Here is a 27,281-nt window from a genome sequence, read left to right as displayed (position 1 = left end):
ACACTTAATGACAGCAACAGAGATGGAGAGAGACAGGTAAAATGCTCTTTAACAAAGAGATCCATGCTAAAAGGTACGGTCAGGAAAGCTCATTTCGCCAAGCGAGCAAAAGTCTGCCAGAGTACATCGCGGACATCAGTCTGAAGGCATGATATTTACTTGAACAGCGTGTTTGAAAGCGAGGGTAAATTACCTGTACTCACCATCTAATCAGGGACAGCGTGTCACGGCTAAATTTACTGTCTCGCCGAAAACAGTCTTGGATGTGTAAAACAAAGAATTGCTATTTTGAGTAAACTCACTCATCAATCAAATGCTGCATTTGCAAAAACCCGGGTGAGATTTTTATTCCAAAACAATTAAAAGCGCCCTGTAGGGAGAGGTAACGTTGAAGCGTATTGTGGAGGCTAATTGTGGACAATTAAAATAATTACATGACCCATCCGTATCTTCTATTCTTCGGTGGCTCACGAGCGGTTTTAAACGACTTCCCAATTTAACCCTTGAGACCTCAAGGTGCACATATGTTGCAGTTAACTCCTGTCGTTGCTTCTGGTTGACAACGAAATTGGCGTAATTGCATATCGATCGTCATGGTTACATCCGGTGATCTAATAGCCGTCGAGGAAAGTCACGATACCATTATTTCAAGTAACGATACGATTGTTTTTTCCGTGGCGAGAGCGTTTGAATAACTGCACGTGTCAAAGACCACTGGCTGAAGGTAATTTGCAGTGCGATAGCTGATCATGATAAATTCATGCTTTAGACCGAGGTTAAGGTTTTAAGATCTCTGCAGTACACACACAACGCTCGGAGCACAAAATAGCTGGGCTCATGCTTCTGGCCCATTCACACTAATCGAACTGCAATCCCTCAACCATCTGGCAGACATGCACCCTCACACTCCATCCCTCATACACACACACTGACACCCCAATCAATTAGTCTTTGGGTTCTGGAGGAATGTCGAGCAGGCAACTCTGAGCTCGCAGCATTCCATCTATCTCACGAAAGCAAAGTGCTACGCACGCACACGCGCGCGCGGTGGCTGGATGGCCTTAAGTATTAAGCATGAGAAATAATCAAGGGTATTTAAATGAGAGCACATGAAACCAGATAGTGTTTTGCTTTCAGAGAGAGAGAGAGACAAACATAATCTATAGAAACCACATTCTAACCGAAAATCATTAGATGAGGTTTGTGGTTTGTGTTTTACCTGAATTACATGTGTGGGCAGGTTTTGCAGTCTCTGTAGTGACAATATGTCTCCAGTGGAAAGTCTCATCAAATGTTGGTTTCAATATTGTTGCACACGCTTCTTTAATGATCAGATAAATTTAAATTTTAAACACGATGTATGCTATTAAAATTTTCTGGAATATGGATGATACCAATTGTGCTATTAGGCCTACTTTTTGGGGGGCGACCAGATGTATGTTTTTGTCATTGCAGACGACACATATGAAACATCTCCCTTTTGCGATTTGACCCGAATCTCAAGCTAGATGTGGTAAGACAACAATCTCCCATAACACCATAACATGGTGCAGGTGTGTTTTACATAAACAAGAATGTGTTTCTAAAAGCCAATATGGTTAAGAATGCAAGCATATGTTCTATCGACAAGAATTCATAAATGTTACGTTGGTGTGCGTCTATTAAGGTGTTGTCATGTTATGCAGGAAACATAAATACAGATGGTTTGATATGACTGTTTGAGAACATTAGGATGATAGGACAGATAGCAGTTAAATGACCTCTTGCACTTGTTGGCGTCGGCGAGGTGCCTGACATTGCAGTGTATTCACTTGTTCTTGTTTGTGTGATTACAAGAGCGCGTTATTTTTTGCGTGTTATTTTATAATAAACTCTGTGTTTACTGTAATAAGGCTGGTAATGAATGGCTCGCACAGACAGGAGAGTTCAAACTCGTTCCTTGTGAAAAACACACATATCCTCCCCTCCTCCTCCTCCTCTTTATTTCTCCCTCTAATGGGATCATGACTCAATGTTTTCCTGCATCCTTTCTAATTAAAAAAGGCCAATTACACATGATGGTCTGTCTCTCCATTTGTCTGTCTTTCCGCCTGTCTGCCTGCCTGTCTGTCTATGATATATAGTATGCTTGCATCTGTCTGTCTGTCTGTCCGTCTGCGTGCCCGTCTGTCTGTCTGTCTGTCTGTCTGTCTATCTATCTATCTGTCTGTCTATTAATAGATGTCTCTCTGTCTGTCTATGTCTGTCTGTCTATGTCTGTTGGTCTATCTTTCTATCTATCTAACTGTCTGTCTGCCTGCCTGTCTGTTTATGATCTACAGTATGCTTGCATCTGTCTGTCTGTCCGTCCGTCCGCCTGTCTATCTGTCCGTCTGCGTGCCCGTCTGTCTGTCTGTCTGTCTGTCTGTCTGTCTGTCTGTCTGTCTATCTATCTATCTATCTATCTGTCTGTCTATTAATAGATGTCTCTCTGTCTGTCTATGTCTGTCTGTCTATGTCTGTTGGTCTATCTTTCGATCTATCTAACTGTCTGTCTGCCTGCCTGTCTGTTTATGATCTACCCTATGCTTGCATCTGTCTGTCTGTCTGTCCGTCCGCCTGTCTGTCTGTCTGTCTGTGTCTATCTATCTATCTATGTATCTGTCTGTCTATTAATAGATGTCTGTCCGTCCGTCTGTCTGTCTGTCTGCCTGCCTGTCTATGATCTACAGTATGCTTGCATCTGTCTGTGTGTCTGTCTGTCTGTCTATGTCTGTTGGTCTATCTATCTATCTATCTGTCTGTCTGTCTATCTATCTTTCTGTCTATCTATTTGTCTGTCTGTCTATCTATCTATAGAACTTGTATGAACAAAAATGCAGTTGTGTTCTAGGCCCTAAAGTCAAAGCAGTTTATGAATTAAAGAACGGAGAGCAGAATATATCGAACAGCATGGATTCGTTTGAATATCATTTGTGAACACACATTCTTCCACTCATGTTTCCGTTCATCTACAGATTATGGATTATTTGGTTTGTACAGGCATCAAAGCAATGGGGTCACCAGCCTGCATCCATGTGTTTTTATATGTTTGCAATGGAACTTAATTTGCTCTTTCTTTTCTTAAGGATTGTGATGGCGTTCCCACACGAACAGTAGCTGGTTGGAGAGGTGATGTTTTGAAGTGGGACATTCTTTGTGCTTTCTCTGTGACCCATTCAGAAGCACGCATTCTCTTCGCATTCCTCTCCACATTGAGGCGAGCTGGTTTATACAGCTTCTAAAGACGGTACACAAAAGACTGGTTAATTAGCAGCTTTGTGAGTTTAATAGAGTACCACACATACACACACACTCTCATTTTCTTTCTATGCCCTGGTTTGTGTTGCCATATAATGATGTCCTTGCACAAGAGACAGTGAACCTGCGATCAGGGCTCCGAAGGCTTCTTGTATGTGTTAAGAATTTTTCTCTTAAATGTTGCTAAGAAAAAGGCCATATCAAGGAACTGTAAGACGGCACATCTAGGTGGCCATTTTCTTTTTGCATCATGACAATAAAAGGTTTGTGAAACATGAGCAGAGGCTCTCAGACATTCTTTTATTAACACAGAGAGTTGCACGGCAAGAAAAACAGAATGGCAACACAGCAGGCCTACCTTGACCTCCATCATACCAAAGAAGAAGAGAGTATGGTGTTGACGTTAGTGTTGTGTTTGTGCATAGTGCTTTTGGCCTCAAGTCTACAGCTCATTAAGTCCATTGACTAAAAGGTTCATTAAAAACCAAGCGAGGCAACAATCTAAGTGGCTCTGTTAACTGAAATCCCCTCCCGGCCCACCCACGCCACCCTAAAAAACCAGCAGCTTTAAACCATGAGTGTTAATATCCCCTCCCATATCCCCTCCTTCTCTCTCTTACACACACACACATTTACACCCTTGAGTTCCTCCACTCTCCTCTCTTATTCAAGTCTGCCTCTAGACAATAGATTCCATCTGTTAGCAAGATTTTCTTTCCCCAGGCTCTCCTCGGGGGGCCGTGAGCCCGCAGCTCTGTGACTCCAGGTGGGGGGTGGGCCGGCGATCCAGCCGCGGTCTCTGCGGACACTTTCACAGGGAGAGGGAGGAAGTCATGGGAACAGGAGAACAAGCGATGATGACTTCAGGAAAGCGAGGGAGGTTGGAGGGCGCTTTGAGGAAAAGCCCCTTAACGGAGGTTTGGTGAGGCAGCCTCGCGTGTGCAGTGAGGCCACTCAGCTGACTTTTAAGTGCTTTCAGAGTGGGAAAGGTGAAATCCAAAGCTGAGCTAATGACTTGCACCTTAGCATGGGAGAGAGAACAGCTGCTGTCAATCATTAATGAGAAAGTCTTAAAGAATGTGTCATTTTAACACGTTGCAAAAAAAGAGAAATGTCTATTAGAGGAAACATGAGCAGTACATTTGGCTTTGGTAACGTGCAAAAATGCATTGAAAATCTGCAGTTGATCATAAAGTCTTAGGAATGGGAAAAATTTCAAATTAAAATGTAATTTAAGATAAAATAATATTTCTGGTTTACCACTGTAATAAAATTAGTGGTGGGCATAGATTAATTTTTTTAATCTAGATTAATTTTGGAATTAATCTAGATTAATCTAGATTAAAATGGCTCATTTGAATTCTGCCGAAGGCATTCAGAATATGTGTGCTACCCAAATAATGACTAAAAGTAAGTCTTTGAGAACGGGTTTCTCAGGCCAGGTGGCGCATTAGACCAGGGGCTCATCTCCTGTTTTCAAAATGCACCTCAAACTGCTTGAGAAAGCTGTTCTACTATGATAATTGGTGATGAAAATTAAATTATGTTCAATAAGATGAACTTGTGTTTACTTCCGCATTAGCTAAGGGATTCTTTGCGTTTAGGTGGTACTTGAGACTGGAAGAGCTCCTACAGTACATTTACATTTAGTCATTTAGCAGACGCTTTTATCCAAAGCAACTTACAAAGAGTGAGGGAGCAACAAGCGATATGTCATACAGGAGCCATAATACATTAGATCTCAATACAAAGTTACTGGTTTCAACTAAAGCTAGACCAGTACCTGTTGAGAGAAAGTTTTTTTTTTTTTAAACCAATTCCACATTGCACAAGGTGCAAACAACCTTAGTCTTGTCGATGTTTCTATTGGGAAGCTTCTTAAAAATGAATATTCCCTGAAGCAAACCCGGCGGCTTCATAGCTGCATCCATGTTAGCACGTCACGTTTGATGCGGTAATTTCACAGTAACGTTATGTTGTGTTCAGACCAAACGCGAATGGCGTGTCAAGCGCGAGTGATTTATGTGTTAATGCAAAGAGGCAATAGACCTACTTGCTGCGCGAATCGCGCGAATGAAGCCCTGATTATGAGATGATGAGGCGGCGCTAAAGACGCGAATGAAGCCCTGGTTATGAGACGATGAGGCGGCTTCTGCTTCCGCGAATGACGCGAATCACGCGAGTTGAAAAATCTCGTTCTCGCCCCGTACAGTGCAGTTAAGCTGGTATACATCCGCGCTAAAATATCAAGGTGAAAGTCATCATAGCTTGCGTAGTATAGACCCAGCTCCCAACCCAACTTTGAGAATAGATTAACGGCGACATTTTTTTTTATCGCGCGATAAAAGTCTCACTTAACGCCGTTAACGGCCCACCACTAAATAAAATATTTTCTTTCGATGAAGCGGATTTGACTTATGCTCTTAAAAATAAAGGTACTTAAAAGGTTCTTCACAGCGATGCCATAAAAAGAAAAAAATAATTGTTTCCACAGAGAACCATTCAGTCAAAGGTTCTTTAAAGCAGTGGATCTCAACAGGGGGCCGTGGCCCGCAAGGGGGCCCCAGCTGAACTCCAAGGGGGCCTCAAGATTACTGATAGTTTAATATTAGACAAAATAAGCAATAAAATATATTTTAAGACAACTAAAAACAAAGATATTTCTGATTATTAGTCATATAAACAATTTTCCGGTTAATATCATGCTCTGAAATATATTAATGGAGCAGGAGGGAGGCCTTTAAATATTGTTGAATACAGTGGGGGGGCCTTGGAGTCAAAAAGGTTGGGAACCCTAGCTTTTTTTAAATCTCTTTCATACCTTTTTATTATCTGAAGAAATTTTTACACCACAAAGAACCTTTTGTGAAACAGAAAGGTTCTTTGGATGTTAAAGGTTCTTGATGGAACCAATTAGACAAAAAAGGTTCTTCTACGGCATCAAAGAACCTTTTGATGCACCTTAATTTTTAAGAGTGTATAAACTCAAAAGCAATATATAAACATGTCAGGATACTGTAATTGAAGCCTTGTTTTACACTTGAGCATTTTTTTGAATCTCTTGTCAATCACAAAAGGTCTTGTACACTTTTCAACACATTATTTTGATTGGAAAAGAAAAAAATATGCAGATGCGTGTGCACAGCAATTAGCCTCAGACTAAACATTATTATTTATCTCATGCGCGATCATGCCTCAGGCTATTTATGCAAGTTTCGAATTATCACATTTCCTGTGGCACAAGTTCAGAAGTTTAAGAAAGTGAAAAATGATTTTAATCAGACAGCGTTCTACTTTTTAAAAAGTTATTATTGCTCAAGAAGTTGGTGAAAGGATAACATGAATAGGTGGCTGGAAAGTGCAACAGAGTGAGATCTCGCAGCTCGAGTTGAAGTGGCCTCAACCAATCTTTCACATAGGCTTTGCTAAGAATAAGATAATACACAATACCAGTTTGACCATTAAGCAGTTGAAGTTCAGCAAATTCGATAGCTGAGGTCCCTCAATTGAACGTTCATGTATGGTTGTTGTGGTCTGGTGAATGAATTAAAACTAGCCTATGCCACTTTAAACTAAGATGCTTTTTAGGAGGATTAGCCTGGTATTTGACCTCAACTGTTAATTAAAAAGACTTTCATAAAGTTAAATACCGAGAGAGAGGCCTTCACCAAAAACCGATCCCAAACCCATCTGTCGGGTTACGTGACTGTACGAGCGTGTGTTGGGTGTGTGTATTTAAGCGTGGGCTATGAGCAGCGGCTATGAGACAGTGCGTGTGGGTGTAGGAAGGGGGAATAATAGAGCACATGGCTTAAGCTATTAAAGGACTGTTTTACAGCTTAATCGCTTTTTCGTCGGAGCTTCCATGACGATCTGTTCTGGGTTATTTCTGCCGCTGCTATTTCCCTCTTTTGGAGGATTTAACTGAATTTACCCCTCTAATCTGACTCTTTTTGTTACCGATACTCAGACCTGCTTGCTGAGATTATCATGGTGGTCTCGCTAATGCGTGATGGGTCTATTTCATTGTCACGTCCATCACTGTCAGATGTGATTGTGTCTCCTCTGAAACAAGCGATGTGCTTGGCACAACATGAGTTTGCGGGTCCATGGAGACATCTAATCTGTAGCATTGTAGCGTGAGCTGTTATTTTTCGCAAAATGATAGTTTGTGGGAGAGAAAGACATGAAAGGGCTGGAGACAAAAACGGAGGCTAAGCCGGCGTGTATATGGTGTTGTGCAGTCAGCGTGCGTTTTGTTATATTTGAGGAGCTCAAATGGATCTTATATGATGTGTGACTTTCACACAGTTATTTTTTTGTTTATGTTGTGCGGATATGGCAAGTCAATTTGTAGATGGTGTGAATGTTTTATTGTCCGTTAGCAAGACTTACTGAGATGAAGTAAGCAGTATTCGGCTTGCAGTCATGTGATCTTAAAGGGATTGTTCACCCAAAATTTTTTATTCTGTCATTGTTTATTCATCCCCATGTCATTCAAAACCTGTCCACGATTTCTTCTGTGGAACACAAGAGAAGATATTTTGAGAAATGTCTCATGGGTTTTGTTTGGGTTGGGGTCCAATGTTGTTTGGTTATTTTGGTTGTACAGAAGAAAGTCATGCAGGTTTAGAATTCCATTAAACTGAGCAAATGATGGATTTTCTAGTCATGTTTTCCTTAAAGGGGTCACCGAAAAAATTTGAGTTCTGTCATTATTTTCTCACCCTCTTCTCATTTCAAACCTCTATGACTTTCTTTCTTTTGAAGAACACAAAAGAATAATATTGGTAAGTGAACAATGGTACTCATTCACTTCTATTGTATAAGACAATTACCAGTCAATGAGTAGTGCCGTTGTTTAAACAACAATCTTCAAAATATCTTCTTATGTCTTCTACTGAAGTCATACAGGATTGAAATGACATATAAATTGGTAACAGATTAAAGAGTTTTAATTGTTTTGGTTTGATGTTGGGGAATAACTAATTTCATATATTTTGAGTATGAAAACTATTGAATCTATACCATGTCTTTTTTGTTTTCCAACAGTTAGTTACAGTTTTATAATCAGATTCAATGAGAGGCACCGAGACACTTTACTGTTGTGTGTCACACCACCACTGTAATTGCTAAAATGAAACTGTGACAAAGTTATTAGATTTCTCAGCAAACACATCACGGCAGATAATTGTACAAGCTCAGCCTCTCTTTCTCACACAGATACATTCTCACCTCTTGATACTAAAGTAACAGTGGCCTGAATGCATCATTTGAACTAGCGATGCAGCATTTACAACCGTGGTATAAGAATGCAGTTTTAACTCACAAGAAGTTTGTTGCAGATCATCTTGATAGTTCCTTTGCTTATCACTATATAATATAGATATATTAATTTAAAAACATAATAATAAATAAATAATAAAACATAAATATCACACATTTTCCACTGATTTACAGAAGATGCACAGGTCAAGTCAAGTCATCTTTATTTATATAGCGCTTTTTTCAATATTCACATTACTTTCAACCCAAATACTAATTAGTTATGTTTTTACTTTTTTTTAATTACCACTATCCTAGGTTTTGGTCATTTGTCAATACAATTTTTTGTTATTTTATTAAAAGCACATATAAATATAATATGCTCCCTTATTATTTTATTATCTAGAAGTTATTTACATAAATACTGTGTTACACTGAATGACGATGTATCATTCTTTCACCCAAATGTTGACATTTTATTCTCTAAAAACTTGAAACCATAGAGTTAACATTTTACTTACATTAAATGCGCTCTCTAAGGACATAAAATCACTTTGGTGAATTTCTTTTGATGGGGATATGTTAACGTCTTTGCCCATATACTGTATATAATATATACTGTATATATATATATACACACATACACACACACACACACACACACTCAGGGGCGGTTTCCCGGACAGGGATTATCTTAAACCAGGACTAGCCCTTTGTTAAATTGGGATATTTATGGGGTTTTTTAAACATACCTTACAAAAACATAAATGGTGTGCATCTCGAGACAAAACAATGGTGATGATCTTTTTAAAGATATGTAAGTGTAAGTTGTTTTTGATCAAGACACCTTTTTACATTAAAGCTAGTCTGGGACTAGTCTTAAACCATGTCTCTCTGTCTGTAAAGATGTGTTTATGGTGGTTCTGGTAAACCATATGAGAGAACTTGAAAGTGAGTAGATAATGACAGATTTTTATTTTGGGGTGAAGTCTCCCTTTAAAGGTGCTATGTGTAATATTAAGAGGATCTATTGACAGTAATGCACTGTATTACTAAAAGGTTGGGTTTAGGAGTAAGGTGAAGGTTCGGGGATAGAATATATAGTGCAAAGGTTGAAGTCATTAGAAAATCCTCATACAACATTTTCAATGAATACAACAGAATACTGTACCTTTGTAAATGGGTAACTATGCAAATCAATTTATTAAAAAACATACTTTGCTTTGCCATGTGTATGATCTTGTATTTTAGTTTTTATGGTGCTTGCGCATGTTTTCTACCTGAAAGCTTAAATGCTTTTGATTATTTTTGTTTATCTTGTTTGTTTACTGTGTGTATTTATGTGAGATAGGATCAGTAAATAGACTCGTGGTGCTGAAGCGGTAAATAAGGGAACAGGATGCACAAGGTTACCCCTGATGCTCATCTTCTCTGACCTCCCGTTTCGATATGGAGCTCGTTTGATTCTGCCCCTCCTTCACTGTTCTTTACTCATTCAGCCCGCTGTCTCTTCATCAGCCCTTCAGTGTGATCGATGGCCACGTGGACGGGCGGTAAAGCGCTAAAGTTTGTGGGCCGTGGAACCCGCACCACTGTGCATAAAACAGAGTGGGAGAGACAGCGAGCCAGCGCCTCCAGAATTGGACTGAGCGAAGAGAATACGTCAGCATTTTTCTCCCAGTATGTTTCACTCAGCACGATTGAGTCTTATTATCTGACCCCACTCCCTCCTCACGCTGACCTGATAATATTTCACCACTCACACATTCTCTTTGTCACTCCCTCCATCTTCCTGACATCTTCCTCTCGTGCTATCGCTCTTTCTAACGTTTTGTTTTTCAATCGTGGTGGCCACTTGGATTTCTATTGACTTCTGTTGTTTTGTACTGACGGTATTTTTCTATCCTGTACGCGCAAATATCATATTTTATTTAGTCTTGTCGTTGTTGTTTGACTAAAATTTCAAAACATATTTGAAGTGAAATAAACAGTATAGTAGCAAAAAGTGATGTCTGGGTTATATTTGTACAGTTTTTGCTTTCAATGCTCTCTCAGGTTAGAGTCAACCTTAAAAATCTGAGGAAATGTTACACACTACTTGGTAGATTGGCAAAAAGGCAAAAAACAGCATATCAGGAAATCTTAGTTTATTTTAATATGCAAATAAAAAAAACTCAATAGCATCATTTGCTACAATTTTATATCTTTCTAATATTTGTTGAACTACCTCACTTGTTTTTTTTTTTTCATTTAAAAACATTCTCCTGGTCCTTGACTCAATAAACATCCCTAAGTGGTGTGTGTAATCTTTTGCTGCGCCTCTTTATATTATTCTCAATGATAAGCTTTTGTTTACCCTCAAAAGAACAACCAGACAACATGTTTGATACACCTTACTAATCATAATATATTTTATGTTTTAGTAAATGGAGCATTACTTTCATTAAAGGAAACAATGTAGAGAAATGAGTTACCGGTTTTAGTATTTTCTCGATTTCATTATTTACAATTCTGAAGTTATAGAATATAAAATGCGTAACCTCAGCCACATGTATACAGTACCCATCAGCTGTCAGAATATCACTGTATTATATAGCTCATATTTAGAAGCTCATTTTAGGTTTGGGGTTAAACAGCCGATTTTGAGATTAGTCCCGTTCCAATCTGGCTATCACAGCTGGTCTCCACCCAGCACTGAATCCGGACCCCCGTATCAATGCCAATGCGTGTGTGTTTGTGTGGTGCTGAACACCAACCAGATCCAAGATCCAAATCCCTCTTATCCAGAATTAATCATTTTTTCCCACCTGCTCACAGTGTCTCTCTTGGGTCACCGATAAATAAGAGATTAGAAGCAAACCCTGTCTTTGACCTTTAACCTTGAGGAGATGTTACTTACCATTGAGATCCAAAAGATCTCAACAGGACCTTATACGAAAACGGCTTAACGTGCGAGATTACTTGCATCCCAGCCAGACCGCCGAGGCCAGACTCTTGTTTGTTGATGAAGGCGATTTCTGTAATCAGAGATATCCAGATTGGTGTGTTTTGATGTTTCGCCTGGGCTTCGAGTGTTGGCGAGCGGTTTTGTGTGCGTGTGCAGTCTTAAAGTCGTATTTGGCCCAGCGAGAGCAATAACTGTCAACATCAATCGTATAGTCAGTTCTTTCAATTAAATACAGACAACAACTGAGATACAGTATTCCTGCTTATGCCCCTGCCAATGTGCTCCTGAACGATGCACATCTTTTGAAAAAGTTAGTGTCGCAGATCCCACGTGGCTGGTTTGATTATGCTGGAGAGATCAGAAGGACTGCTGGCTGCTCCCCATTAGTCCATTAGCCAAACGCTTTTCAGCAGAGAGCAGAACTCAATTGTTCTCCAGGTCAAGGCTGTACTCCTCAAAAAGTGCTCTACACTTTAAATCTTTTATCAAGTGCAATACTGTCATTCTATAAACTGTATCTGTAGAGTGATTTGTAAGCGCTAGAAAGAGTGGTTAAGCCTCAAAGCTGTGGAATCTAGAGATGCACTTTGTACGTTATCTAAAAGAGAGTAAACATGAAAATGGTTTGTTCCATAGTGTGTTTTATTTAATCGTTGCCATATTGACCTCATTGTCTGGAATTTGTATAGAGATGACATTTAATGTGTTTGTAGGTAAAAATGGGAAATCTATCAGGAATTTAAACATAATCCACACAAGAATATACAGTATGCTGTGCCTTTTATGTTTGTTTTGTCTTTATGTATACATTGTCTCTATATGAAGAGTTTATTTCTAAAAAGGGAGAACTTTTTCAAAGTGTTTTGTTGTGCATTCCAATTATTATAAATCAAACTGCAGTTGATTTGATTAGATTTAGGCCGTAACAACTAAATAAAAATACAGCAAACTATTCAATAAAATACAGTAAAATCATAACATAATAAAAAACATGATTTTAGATTTTTTTAAATCTGTTCATCTCTTTTTGGAAATAAATAAGTTCCCAATATTTAAATGTCTCATATTTTTCCTGCATGAACATTGTCTCTGTGTATACATTGTCTCTATATGTTTTGTGTATATAAACGTCTATGTTAGCTTAATCTCTATATTTTGTGATTGTATAAATTACTATATGTTTTCTCTATATAAATGTTCTCTCTTTGTTTTGTCTATACATTTCTATATTTTATCTCATTATGTCTATATTTGAACATAAACATTGTCTAGCATCTAACATAAACATTGTCTCTCTATGCTGTCTATATAAACACCTCTGTATATTTTCTCTATATGTTGTCCCTATATCCAAACGTTGCCTTAATATATCTTCTCATGTATGTAAACACTGGTCCAGTAGCACTGCTGGTTTCTATATTTCTTTATTTATTATTAGTTATTCAAATCTAACATATATAAAATGAAATCTTGAAGAACTGTGTAGAACATTTTAAATTGGATGTACATATTCTGTTGATTGTATTTTCTTTAAACATTTGTGTAGTGTTGAAGAACTGAAATGGGAAGTTCTTCTGGATCAGCTTTGAACCTGGGTTGTTTACGTCATCCAGAGAGGTCTGTATAAAAATTGTCTATATAATACATGTACTGTATATAAATTGTCCATTCGGTATGTTGTCCCTATGTAAACATTTTCTCAAAATGTACTTGTATTTTGTCTCTTTTATAAACATTGTATTGATTTACAATGTTTATGATGCTTATTTGTATATATAAAGTTGTCTCTATGTGTTAAAACACATCTATTTATTATGTCTATTTAAACATTGTCTGTGTTATGTCTATATAAAAAGTCTCTATATGTTTTCTATACTTAAATGGTGTCCTATATTTTGTCTCCTATATGAACAATGTCTTTTCATGACAGGATGTTGGAGATGGTAAACAGACTTGGTTATGCCAGACAAAAAGGACAGAAGTTTCAAAGTATGTAAGCATTACATTATACCTCAGATCAGACTTTTGGTAAAAAAAAAGGAAAAAAAATGCATCTACATGTAATGAACTAACCTAAATTAATAACCTGAAGTCAGTATAAATCACCATGGAACTGGGGTAAACTGTCCCTCGGGACAGGAAAGAGAATGTTTCAAAGAAAACCTACAGTTGTTCTTGCACATCACGTGATCTAAATGAGGTCACCGATTAGAGTTTTTCACATGTAATAGTCTGGTAATTTTTAAAGAGACACTTTCAGAAACATATACTAGTTTCATTCTTAACTCACACAAACACATTGAAAAACAGTTTCTTTACCCTTTGTATTCTTGTGCTTATTTTTTAGCTTGTTAACGTGTGATTCTCTACCCACTTCAGGGGTTGGTAAGTCTTATTTTGTTTGTATTCACACATTCGTCAGACGCTTAGCCAAAGCGACTCACAGTGCATTCGTGCAATAGATTTTTTGTTTGTTTTCTATGGAGATTTGACCCATGACCTTTAAACCTAAAACTTATACAACTTTTGTTAAGTTTCGATGAACCTTAATAGAAATTGCAACTTTGTCACACCTCAACAGTGCAGCCAACAATTTCCAGAATTAATACTTGGTAAAACCCATGCCAGTTGGATCTGGCACTAGTAGCGAGACCCCACTGCTGTTATACGGTATTAGTACTGCACTCTGCTGTTAACAGCCTTAAGCTGACAGCAGGACTATAGGATACAGATCACGAAGGCTACGGGGTTAGGTTGTAATTCTTAGCTCAATGCGCACATATGATCCGATCTTGAGCCGGAGCCCTCTGAGGTCCATATGGGTCAGTGAGGTCCTATTTCATTAAATGCAACTCTGTTTAAAGTGCGCTGGTGGGGAAAGTTAAATTCCCTCTGATGAAATCGGTTATTAGTGTCTGGAAAAGCTCTTTTTTCCTCATCTTTTATCTGTCTAAACTCAAAAGACTGTTTACACTTTATAATTAAACTTCTTGTCTCCCACTCACTATGTAAACAAGTGATGCAGGTGGTGGTGAATGGAGCTGTGCGGGAGGGAACACAATAATGTGTGCATGGATGGGGAGGTCTTTATAAATGTATATAATAGAAATAACAATAATAGTTTAATAATATATATTTACAATTGGTTTTGGTTAATTACATTTCTTTATACAAATTAATTTCTCTTAAAATTTTGTCAATTTGTAGTTTTGCACATATTTTGTTATTCCCCAATCCTGCAAGTGCATAAGCATGTTTGTTTTATACTTATCTAGTCACAGAAACGTCCTCTCTCACACTGCTTGCAATTACAGTTAGTTTTATTGCTGAGGATTTTTCTTTCCTTGACCATTTCCCCTCTCCGTTTCTCTCTTGAGTGTGTGTGTGTGTGTGTGTGTGAGAGAGAGAGAGAGAGAGAGAGAGAGAGAGAACAAATGTGCCTGATCTTCACTTTTCTGTAAACTATCTCTGCAGCATACACGTCTCCACGTGCTGCCTCTTGTTTCTTCATCTTATTTGTTCAAGCTTTCTATTTTACCTCCACTCGTATGGGATTAGAATCCCATACACTCGCCTGATGTCCCTTCATTTCTGAATGTGTGGCTTTACAAGCAGAAATATCAAAATACTAGCAATACTTCAGTTTGTGTTAAAGACCACTTTAGAAAATGTAATTGCTGGTCCATAACAACTTCCTGTTTCAGTTTTTTTTAAACACCGGACAAAAGTTTTGGCACACAGTTGATTTTTTTTTATTACATCCTACTAGCTGTTTTTTACAGTGTATGTACATGTATGATTTTAGATAATAAAATAAAAATGGAAGTGCTTTTGGACCAACTCGACTCAACACAACTTTTATTTATATAGCGCTTTTTACAATTTTCATCATTACAAAGCAGCTGTATGTGAAGACATGTTAACTATAAGCATTAGCAATACATTCAATTGATAAAAATTAAACAATAAAACTTTAATTAAAGCTTGCAAATAAGCCGCCAAGTGACAAGACTTCCTTAAACAGACTTTGGTTCGGTACAAATTTTAAACCAAAAGTAAAGACATTTTAATTGTATGACCATCACGTTTTTGAACTCATTCTTTGATTTTATTGGTCTAAAACTCATCTTTCAGCATTAAACTTGCATTTGTAAACATTTTGGGATTCATGACTATGCAAATTAGTCCCCGCTATTCAATTGCATACATTGATTATAGGTAGATGCCTAATTCGACGTGTGAGCAGCGCATGGTCATAATGCAGATGTCGAGCTGGAACAGAAGCGATCATTTCAGTTTCGAGTCTATCCACCATCCCCACATATCTAAGGCTCAATCTAAAGTCAAATCTTACAGGCTTATAATTTGATTATTGACCCAGTGCTGAGTTGAAAATAACCCCCTTTTTTATAGCTGAACACTAGCGTTTTTTTATAATTTTATCATTAACATAATAAAAAAATGATGCTTCATCTACCGCCATGCTTTTATTTTTGTGTGTGTATATTTTGTGGATTGTAAAGTTTTAACTACTGTGCAAAATGTGTGTGTGGGGGGGCATTAACCTGCGCCTGGGGGCCACTCTACATAATGACCGAGCAACAGGCCCCAGCTGTTTACATCTGTCTCTCCAGATCTCTATGAAGCGCTCCCCCTGCCTCTTGTGTGTGTTTGTTGTGTGTGTGTGTGTGTGCGCGCAAGGCCACATCCTTGACAGTGGTTCATGCAGATAAAAGAGCACTTCGCCTGAGTTTATAAAGTTAATCTTAAATCTATGATCCATTTCTTGCTGAGGTTGCGCTCGCTGTTTTTACATTCTGATTCAGTCTGCTTCTCAGTAGGTCTCCCCACAACAGCGAGAAACTCTTTACAGAAGACCTTGTAGTATTCAATGTCTTTACAAAAGAGTTTATATTTGACATTTCATCAGCACAATTTAAAAAAATCTTGTGCAGTATGACTTTTTGTGTAGTTCTTCTGGCTTCATTCTGAAAACATATAAAATCAAATACTGAACCAAATCTCTTTCGATGACCTTCCCTTTTAAAGAGGTTAGGTCAAGCATTTCATCCTTGGACGTTCTCATTGATCCAAGAGAAAGACCCTCGCCCTTTCACAATTTTACAGCACAGTGTTTAAATATCTTATATCTTTTATCAGAGTCAATTAAGCGAACATAAATACATCTATAGCCTGAGTGCTTTTGGTACAAATGCATCCGCCAAACGAATGTGAAATGTAAATGTGAATTTATATGACTGTGAGCTATAGGAGAACTATACCGCACATAAGTTCTGAGAGAAATAATGCATTGACATTCAAACATTTTTAAGTGGGTCACTGCACATGTGTGCTGTGGACGTGCTGACTATAGCATTACTTATTTCTTTGTAACCACTAAAATCCATACACGCGCATTAAAGTTTAACTGCTACTGTCTGAAAAAACAACCTTCTGGAACACAGACAAAGGGTTTGATTCTCAAGAGGAAAATGGCACGAGTGTTTCCAAGTCTCTAAAAGTCTAGACATTTCTAAAGAACAAAATCCATTCGAGAATCACTGAGGCTTCCAACTGTTTGTTCCTCAGTGCAGTCGCAAGCAGAAAGTAAATCCCTGTCTCAGTCCCAAACAACAGTTCTCTTTGGTATATAATCATAATAAAAAGAAGAACTACAGTATGGGAGAAAAACAGCGTTTTTCAGCGCACAATCAAATATTCAGTTGTGGAAAATGAATTTGGTGTAAAATCTGTTGCTGGGCACGATGAGGGAGCGACGGGCTCCCCTGAGGAGTGTTCAGTATATAAAATAAAGTGAATAGTCTCCGAAACATTTATAATGCATGAGCGTAAATGTTACAAAACTCGTCGCCGTGGGTACTGCTGCGATCACTCCGGTGTTGGCGAGGGTACAACGTTCCCACAAGACACAAACAGCGTTAAGTACATCAAGAAATGAAATAAAATCATCATTGTGCTGTAAATGTAGTCCATTAGAAAAGCACCTACATGTTAGCATCGTCTTGTAAATCTCATTAATGTCTCACTACTGGCTGAAGGTGATCAGCTGAAAAAACAGACCAGCCGTGTGGAGTTGAGTGTTAGAGGAGCTTCTCGTCTTTTTCGAAGTCAACAGTTTATACGTCATCTCATCTCAACCTCCCTCATTCCACTCTTCTGTCGCTGTCAGGCTTTTTTAAACTGTCAGGATGAGGAGGATGTTTGTACGGGAGCCCCGCTGGCATTTCTTCACCAGAGCTGGTGAACGTCTTGAGACGAGAACCTCCAGATCGAGACAAAGCAGGGCGGTGAAACTCAACAGGTAAGCTGAATCCGCTCACATTCAAGTGCTTTATCACACTCAAAGCAACTTTTCGCTTTTTTTACTTGCCTTGTATATGTTTTAGTTTTTTACATCTGTCCTTTGGCTTAAAGACGACAAGTGAGAGGGAATATAAAGAGGGTTGAAAGGAGGCCAATTCTCTCTCTCTCTCTCTCTCTCTCTCTCTCTCTCTATGTCTGTCTGTGTCTTTCTGTTGTCAGTTCTAAGTTGGCTTTTGTGTCAGGGGGATGGATGGTGAAAAAGACAGAAGTTTTTCTGTGCAGAAGCTGAGAAACTGAGTTCAAACGGCAAGACGCAGAACATTTTAACCGCACTGCCTCTTTAGCAGAAGTGAAAAGTGGGTGAAACCATCATATGATGGGCCCATTTTCACCGTAACACAACGGTTTAATCCTTTGACTGTCTGTGCATTTCCAATTTAGCAAGGAACGATACATTTATGTCATTATATAGCATAATCACAATTGTCCTGCAGTATTTTGCATTTTATATTATCTGTTAAGTTTACATTTTAAAAAAGTAGCAAACTAATAAAAAACATGAAAATATAATTGTAACTGGGGGGATTATGTTATGACTGAAAGCATTCAAAATAAATAAACACTGTTATATATGAACATCTTCAAAGTTGTCACCCTTAGCCTAGAATTTGCTAAATTGGGATTTTATCATTTAGCTTCTTGAGGTATTAAAGGGACAGTTTACCTATTTTTTTTTGTATTAGATTATTTACTCGCACCCAAATTGTTTCAAATCTGTATACATTTCTTTGTTCTGTTCCACACCAAGAAAGATATGTGCAAACATTTCTTGGCTACCATTGACTACCATAGTAGGAAAAAGTACAATGGTAGTCAATAGTGCCCCAGAACTGTTTGCCTTCCGACATTTTTCAAAATATCTTCTTTTGTGTTCGACTGAACAAAAATGTGTAATGCATTTTTTCCCTAATATGGTCAATGGTGGTCATAAACTGTTTGGTTACAAGCATTCATCCAAATTTATTTCTCTGTGTTCATCAGAACATTTACATTTACGCATTTGGCGGACACTTTTATCCAAAGCGACTTACATTGCATTATCCTATACTTTGGTTTCTAAGTATGTGCAATCCCCTGGAATCGACCCACAACCTTGGCATTGTTAGCAACATGTTCTTACCACTGAGCTACTGAAAAGCAACTAAGAATTATATACAGGTTTCCTGTAACCTGGGAATCTTTTTCAGGATGTTTATACGCTGGAGTCTTATTGGCTGAATTTGATTCATTATTAGTCCAAGTAATCCATTTCAAAAATATATAATTTATTTTAGTTTGTAATTAAAGAAATCAAAGCAACAACAAAGAACTTTGGCATTTGGTTCCCCCGTGTGGTTGATAAGCCCAATTGTCTGTTATCAATGTCGTAAATGCTGTCGCTGTATAAGCTTCCATGTGGGCAGCGCAATACACTTGAATTTGTGGGTACAACATGTCACTTCATAAACTTTGTATGTACTAAAGCATTTTTTGGCTCCTGTGGGATATACTACTGGGCTATACTAATAGCTCAATCTAGATTCTGAGGTTTCAGCTGGTTGTTAGCCGTTAGTGCATAGTGTGCTAGCTACATAGCAGCTAACGTTAGCTACATAATATATTTGCAGTCACCCAAAACATAACGCATGGAGTGCATGTGCAACCAATGCAAATCATTTTCTGTAGTAACATTTTGGGAAGAACACTACTTGTGAACCTACTTGCACACCAAAGTTAAAAGTGTGATTTCAGCAGATAAAGTGCCATTTAGGTAGCAGCGTAGTAAAAGTTCGTCCAGTTAGGAGCTTTCCTATACCACTAAAATAACTTTAGAGAATTAATTTTAAAGTAATACTCTCTAGTATTGCTTTAATATGTTCACACAATTGTCTAAAAGCGTCATTTTAAACATTGACATATACACCTTCAGATCAAAAGTTTTTTAAGATCCCGAGAAACATTTTGCACAAGTTTATCTTAACCTTTGAGTGGTACTGTATATGTAAATAAGTAAATATTACAAATATGACTCATGTCTTTGCAATAAAAGACTCATACTGTACAGAATTTGACTCCAACTTGGCATGTATGTTTAACTGCTTTGCCAACTGCTGGTTTGGATTTACAATACAATTCTGCATTTTCTGGTCAGGAAGCAAATCAATTTTTTGGCACATTGAGAAATGTCATGCCGTTTCGCATCCAATAGGCCCAAGTTTGAGTGTATAAGGGTTGTTTGATGATGCAACAAGAAATAGATTCAAATTTGGACTTGACCACTGCCTGTAATTTCCTCCTCACTCCGTAGCCTACCAACCCTTACCAGCAGAAACCATACAGGCTTTTACTTACCGTGCAAAATTGAATTTCGTATATAAGTTGCCACTTTCAAAGGCACGAGGAAGCATGCAAGGACATATATGAGATGTAAACAAATTGCAGAACAAGCATCAGTTGTCACTGGGTGAAATGACATTCGTGACAGCGTGCGGGAATGGTATTGACATTTCTCGGTATCCAGCTTGTATCTTAGCAGATAACTGTGCTGTTCAATCTAGCACAGCCGTATATAATTCTTATTCGGCAAGACGTGCAGCGTCAACGTTGCATTTTTGTGGATGACAAAAATGCATTTAACTGAAAAGTGCACTAAGCAATTTTTGTCTTTTGCTGGTCGATGCAACAGTGGGTTTGAATATATTTCAATGAAGGATTCTTATGCGAGTGCGAAAAGCATATTTTTCCATTGAAGCCATTCAGAAGTAGTCATGAATAAAATATTTTGAGCAAACCTAAAATTTTGTGTGATTTGTGGAGGATTTAACAGTGCCCATTTTTTAGAGTATGACTCGAGATAAATTGGCTCACTTCAGATTTATATTCGGATATTGTTGTTTGCATTTCTTGTGATATGTTAACCCTGACAGAAAGACCGGCTGTCATCAGCGGAGCCGTTCAAAACATACGTTTATACATTTGCCAGTCATTTTTATCCAAACTGGCTTATAGTATATAATTTTATCAGTAGTCTTTAGGATCTAAACCAATGTGTTTTTTTTTGTGTCGCTTATGCAATGCTCTACCAGGCTTAGGAAAGATAACATACCAGGTGTAGACGTCAGCATTCACAACAAAACCTTTCGCACAGCAAAAGTACACTGTCTTCTTTCACATCAAACTCAAACTGTTTGTTTTGATCTGTCCTCATCTATTGAGTTAAATATACCAGCGATGTTGCAGGTGGATAGTTTGACAAGACACAGGAACATGAGACAAAAAGCAAATTAATTTCCCCATTCCTGTCCAAGTTGATATTTTCTCTGCAATTAAGGATGTTGTTTGTCTTTGAAAGTTGTAGGCAGCGGGACTTTAGACAGGCCTTGAGAATATCTCATTATAGACCTGGACAGAAAGCGCTGAGTCATTCAAAACAACTCCAGACACGAACCGTTCACACCGAAACGCTCTCTCCAATGACACGCCAAACTGGGTTTGCCTCCGAAGAAAAAAAGACGAGATTAATTTTCCCAACAAGCAAAGTGACTTGAAAAGCACTGAATTGAGAACAAAAACTGTGGGTCTGTCTTTTGATTAGTCTGTGACACACTTGGGAACATTAGAAGGAGAAATATCTAGAGCGAGAGAGACGCACAAAAGAAGATAGGGAGGAAAATGAAGGGATATATTTACAAAATGTATAATGTGGACAGCTAAAAGCCTTCCATCCGTTCAATGCGCGAGGAGGGAGATTGCAGTCTTCGCATTCACAGTTTGGCGTCTGGGACTGTTTGCGGGCGTAGAGTATAATTGACTGCGAGTTTATTCCTATCAAAGCCCATTGGACTGCGACTAATGGACCGGGGGAGATGCCTCAAGGACCCCGTGCTTTCAATTTCTTTTGTTTATTTAGATGGGAAAATGTTTAGTTTTTAATTAAGTAAATCACTATTATTTGTTCCACCGTGGTTGGTAATTTGAAGAGATTGGGACCTGACTTGAAACGCAAGCACGATTGGCTTTGACAGAGAGAGACGGGGTGTATTGAGGCAGGCCAAAGCGTGGTATAATGTCCATGAACCCGAAGATAGCTCTTGCCATACACTTAAATATATTCCCTGGGCTTCACTTTGAAGTGTTAAAGTTCTTTATGAAAACCTGAACTTATTCAGAAGTGCATCAAAGTCGGACCAAAAAACAAGACCAGCCGTTCTAATGTCCTAGACCATCTTAAGTGTGACTGTGTATTTGCATTTGTACCTTTCTTTCTTTGCTTTTTCTCCAGGTTTTAGCTGGCCTGTGATCGGAGGAGATGGGATGCTTGTCTTCAGTGATCCTCTTTCTTCTAGCACATTTCAATGGTACTGTTGGAAGGTCAAATACACCTTTTTTCCATTCATTACATAAACAGGCGTTTTTATGCGAGGTATTGAATTTTAACAGTATAATGAGATCAAGGACCTATTATAGCAATCCGAGTCTCAATAGCTTTAATTATGTGCGAAAACAGTTGTTAATGGCAAAAATGTCTGGCTAAGTGCCACATAAAGGGAATGCTTTTTCTTTTAACCGAATATATGTTTGTACGAAAGTATGAATACAAGAAATTTCTGAGAGCCACTCAGAAACTAGCGATTGAAACTGATTTGTCTATGATAAAGATATTTTGTTTGAAATACTATGTGTACTGCAGGTATTCATTATATAAATAGATTATAATATTTCTTCTCACTCCAGTTCCGTCTCTTTTAAAATGTAGCTTTTTGAAGAATCCTAGATGTGAATACCTACAAAGTGTCTTATACAAGCAATTTACTGCCAAAGTAGGGGTGTTCACTGATTAATTCAGAATAAAATTCAGAGTAAAAGTTTGTGTGTATAATAATATATGCCTGTGCACTGTGCATATTATTTTTTTATTTTTTTAATTATTTATAAACACATGCATATCACATTATTTTTTCAAATCCGATATATACTGTATATACAGTATGTGTCTGTGTGTATATATACTGTATATACAGTGTATATATATATATATATATATATATATATATACTGTATATAATTGAATATTAAAGATATTAGTTTAACCTTTTAATAGGTTATGAATATTCTGTTGGTTGTATTTTGTTCAAACGTTTGTGTAGTGTTAAATGACTGAAACAGGAAGTTCTTCTGGACCAGCATTGAACTACCATTGTTTACGTCATCCGAAGATGTCTATATGCTTATAAAATGCTTTTTCTATGTCACAATATGAATAAACATATAGCTTGCCAATTGTTCCCACAAGCACATGTTCAAATCATCAGCTAGCACAGAAACATGTGGTAAATGCTCCCTCATCAGCATCACTCAGCTAGAGAAAACTAGATCCGAATAGCAAGAATAGCCCAGGCAATTAACTGTAATGATCGATTGTTGCATTTTCCCTTTCTGCCTCCACACACACAGAGCCACCAAAAGATTTCATGGGGTCCGGCCTTGATACAATCCGTGGTTTCAAAGACATGTTTGGTGGCCCCCCGGTGGTCCGGGGAGCTTTTAACATGGAATGCCAAGCCTCCATCTTCTGTTCTGTTCAGCGTCTCAAAGTAGTGAGCGTTTATTTCATAACAACTCTGCCGCCTGTACATTATATTAGCAGACTGCAACAATCAAGTTTAGTCGAGATAAAATCGGTTACTGTATGCCAAGGCTCAATTTGGCCTTGATAGCGGCATATGTTGCTGCGTGGCTGCAATGGAAATAATCTGCTTTGTGTGGAACGTTCTTGTTGTGAATGTTTTTGTTTGTAGAATGTCTTTGCTGAGACAGAATGAAAATGGAAAAAAACTTAATGTGTGTTTGTGTGTAGTGTGCTGGAGATGTGATGGAAAGAGGAACGTAGAGAGTGATTTTCAAAGAACAGATCACTTAATCGTTCAGTCATTTTTTACCGCATCAATTTATACTGCTATGCTTTTATTTTTAAACATATACTGTACAGAACATACACTCGCTTAATAATAAAGAAACAAAAGCTGTCTCTGGGACGGTACCCTATCAAAAAGTACACTAAAGACAACATATTAGAACCTCAGTTGATACCAAATCTGTTGGTATCTGTACCTACATGGTCCCTTCTTTCCCAGTGAAAGTTTTAAGCATATTTCTGAGAGTGAACAATGAGTTTTTATCTTTAAAGAATAACTATTACAATTTACTTAAAATTAAATTTCATGCAGTGTGTAATGTTGATGAGTGTGAATGTAAGCAGTCTAATTTCAGTTTCTAATTTCAGTTTTGGGCAGATTTGTATCACTCCTTCTAATTCCCACTTTCCATTTGTGACACTGCACACGGTAGACCACCAATCACGGCAGGCTAGACCGACCTATCCGATCAGAGTAGGCTGACAGAAAGGAAGGGATTAGACGGATGAATAATTTAAGAATAATGAAATGTAATGTAATATAATATAATGAAAAATTAATAATATAATAAAATAATTTGAGAGTTAGTCAAGAAGTTAGGTAATAATAACTGCCTATTATTAAAAAATGAAATGTGTTGTTGGACACTCCATAAACCAAAACCGGACCTTTTTTTATTTACTCGTTAAGCATTTTTAGCCAATTACAAGTATATGTAAACTGTCAAGCTTCACAACACCATGAGTCATAAAGAACCATTTATACAACGTCTGTAATATATTCCACATCTTCTGAAACCAAATAATTGCACTGTGTGAGAAGTAGACTAAAGATTTCACTCAGATCTCACTCTCACATGAAGAATGGCATTTTGGCACCTGGAGTGATTTGTCATTTTTGACATTTTTTTAAATAAAATTTGGATTGACATCTCAGAACCTTTATTCCATACAGATGGGAAACGATTTGGTGGATGGCAACTGATGTCAGCCCTTTCTTTGTAAATAGTAATTTCTGTTAGTTGTTTATTCCATGAACAAGTAAAACTATTGCAATAATATATTAAGAAATCCTATATAATATAATGTATTAATGTCTGGCAGTACATCCAAGGAATAATATCCAACCTGTTTTTTCAGTGTAATCTCGTATGGATTACTCTTATGAATTCGTATTAAAGGGACATTTCGCCCAAAAATAAAAACTCTGTCACGTGGAAGTTTTTCCAAATCAGTGTGAATTTCTTTGTTCTGATGAACACACGGAAAGATATTTGAAAGTATGGTTGTAACCAAGCAGTTCTTGTCCACCATTGACTACCATAGTAGGAAAATTGCCAATGTTAGTTAAACGTGCTCCAGAACTGTTTGCTTTCATACATTCTTTAAAAATATCCTCTATTGTGTAAAACAGAACAAATAAATGTATAAAGAAATGTTTCCTACTATACTAGTCAATGGTGCCCAAGAACTGTTTGGTTACAAGAATTCTTCCAAATGAACTTTGTTCATCAGAACAATTTTTTTAATACAGATTTATAACAATTTGAGGGTGCTTAAATTGAAGAGTTTTCATATATGGATGAACTGTTCCTTTAAGTAAATTGTGCAAAAACATGATTTTTGGAGAAACGCAGTTACAAAGCCCCACACCTTAACCTAACTGGCATTGGCACGAATGTAAACCAAAATTTACAAATGAGATAAAAACTCATAAAATAGTTACGAATTGCCATGAAACTATATTGGTATTTCTGTGCGTCTATTAATATTTGTATAGTTTGTGTATCCTTATGAATAAAATACAGTATAACTGTAAAAATGTTCCTCTCTAAACCAGGCGAAGAACAAATGTTATATTTTTTCATAGTGGTTTACTGTACAGCTCCATTTTAGTGAAACTTTCTGCCCTCGCCTTTGATCCCACGGAAAACACCATAGTTGAGATTATAATCTCACAATGACATTTATTCAGACTACAAAATGAGAATAATAATGCAGCGTCGTACATCGCATTACCACTTACACTCTCTGTTCGGGCGCTGCGGTTTAGCAATGGCTGCTCTAGACTAAAAATCAGATTGTGTGATGCAGCTTAATCCCATGTCATTATCTTGTTCAAATAAGACGTCAAAGCGCCACATCAGGAGTCGGAATCAGAGCAGAGCCCATTTGACACGTCTTTCCCCTCCTATCTCTTCTTCTCAGGCAGCCGAAGGGAATCGAGCGCTCGTGTACGACCGGCTGCAACATTTAAATGTGCCACGCTGATTATCCCGCCGCTGTGTTTACGTATTCATTTATGTAAACATTATGCTAATATGTTTTTCGACTTGTCGCTCGCGTCCAATCGCGCCCTTCAAGTTTGACGTGAGGTGACTGATGCAGCATTGATGGGAAGTCGCAGCACCTGTCGCTCGGTCTCTGAGCGGAGTCGAGTGCACACAGATGTACTGGATATTTGTCATTGCCTCAAAAGAGAGGTCGGGGTTTGAAAAGTCTCGCCAGTGCTCTTGGGAGCAGCCTTTTAAGAAAACCGTATCCTAAAATAACTGACCCTTTTGTGTGTGCTACATTTCGTTTTTTCATGCTGAAGGGTCTCAGAGTTATCATGGTCTCTAAGAGGCCTTTGAAGGCCAGGCTGAAGTCAGAAGCACATCATAGGAACCTGATAAAAGTTGTACGCCACATCAAGTACATATGATACAGGGAGTGGTTGAATGTTCTGAATAGCATATTATCATAATAACAACACTACTTACTACTATTTTTCAATATACTATGTATACTGTACACAGCCTACACGTCAGATAAGTCAGTTTGTGGTATGATTTGACTAAGACCGCCCAAATAAATAAGCAAGTAAGTTTTTCATGCTGAAGGGTCTCAGAGTTATCATGGTCTCTAAGAGGCCTTTGAAGGCCGGGCTGAAGTCAGAAGCACATCACAGGAACCTGATAAAAGTTGGACGCCACATCAAGTACTTGTAGGGAAGTATGAATGGATGCTACCTGGTGTATGTGACTTTAAAGGAACAGTTCCCCCGACAATAAAAATTTGAAGATTTATTCGTCCTCGTGACTCATATGCTTTTATCATTTTGTGGAAAACAAAAACATTTAAAGGGATAGTTCACACACACACACACACACACACAAAAAGATATTTCATCAATTACTCACCCTCTCGTAAGTCCAAACCTGTATGTCTTTCTTTTTTTAGGACACACAAGAAGATATTTTGAAAAATGTTGGTGAGTTTCCGATTTGGGACACCATTGACTTTCACCGTATGGACTCAAAACCATTGTTATATTTCTAAAAATATCTTCTTTTTGTTTCACAGGTTTTGAATGACTTAAATAAATAATGAATAATAAAAAAAATTGTGACTATCACTTTTAACATGACAAAAGTAATGAGACCATAACCTTCATTTTTGGGTGAACTGTTCCTTAAAATTTCCATCTGCACTTAAAAACCACATTCTTTTAACATTCTCAAACAGTTTCCA

General features: G+C 37.7%; 1 protein-coding gene across 2 annotated transcripts in view; it reads left to right on the top strand.

The window, feature by feature from the left end:
• Positions 1-17,711: 17,711 nt before the first annotated feature.
• nphs1 (NPHS1 adhesion molecule, nephrin) overlaps positions 17,712-27,281 on the top strand; it is a 63,835-nt gene continuing 54,265 nt past the window's right edge. Inside the window, exons 1-2 of one of the 2 annotated variants that reach the window (XM_056757710.1) lie at positions 17,712-17,813; positions 22,137-22,212. In XM_056757710.1, the coding sequence (XP_056613688.1) occupies positions 22,164-22,212 (49 nt within the window). In that variant the 5' untranslated portion in view covers positions 17,712-17,813; positions 22,137-22,163. The remainder of the gene's footprint in view (positions 17,814-22,136; positions 22,213-27,281) is intronic. The other variant, XM_056757711.1, reaches the window with a different exon arrangement.

This window comes from Triplophysa dalaica, chromosome 9 (assembly GCF_015846415.1).
Source record: "Triplophysa dalaica isolate WHDGS20190420 chromosome 9, ASM1584641v1, whole genome shotgun sequence".
NCBI lineage: Eukaryota > Metazoa > Chordata > Actinopteri > Cypriniformes > Nemacheilidae > Triplophysa > Triplophysa dalaica.
This window is presented reverse-complemented; position numbering and strand designations above follow the sequence as displayed.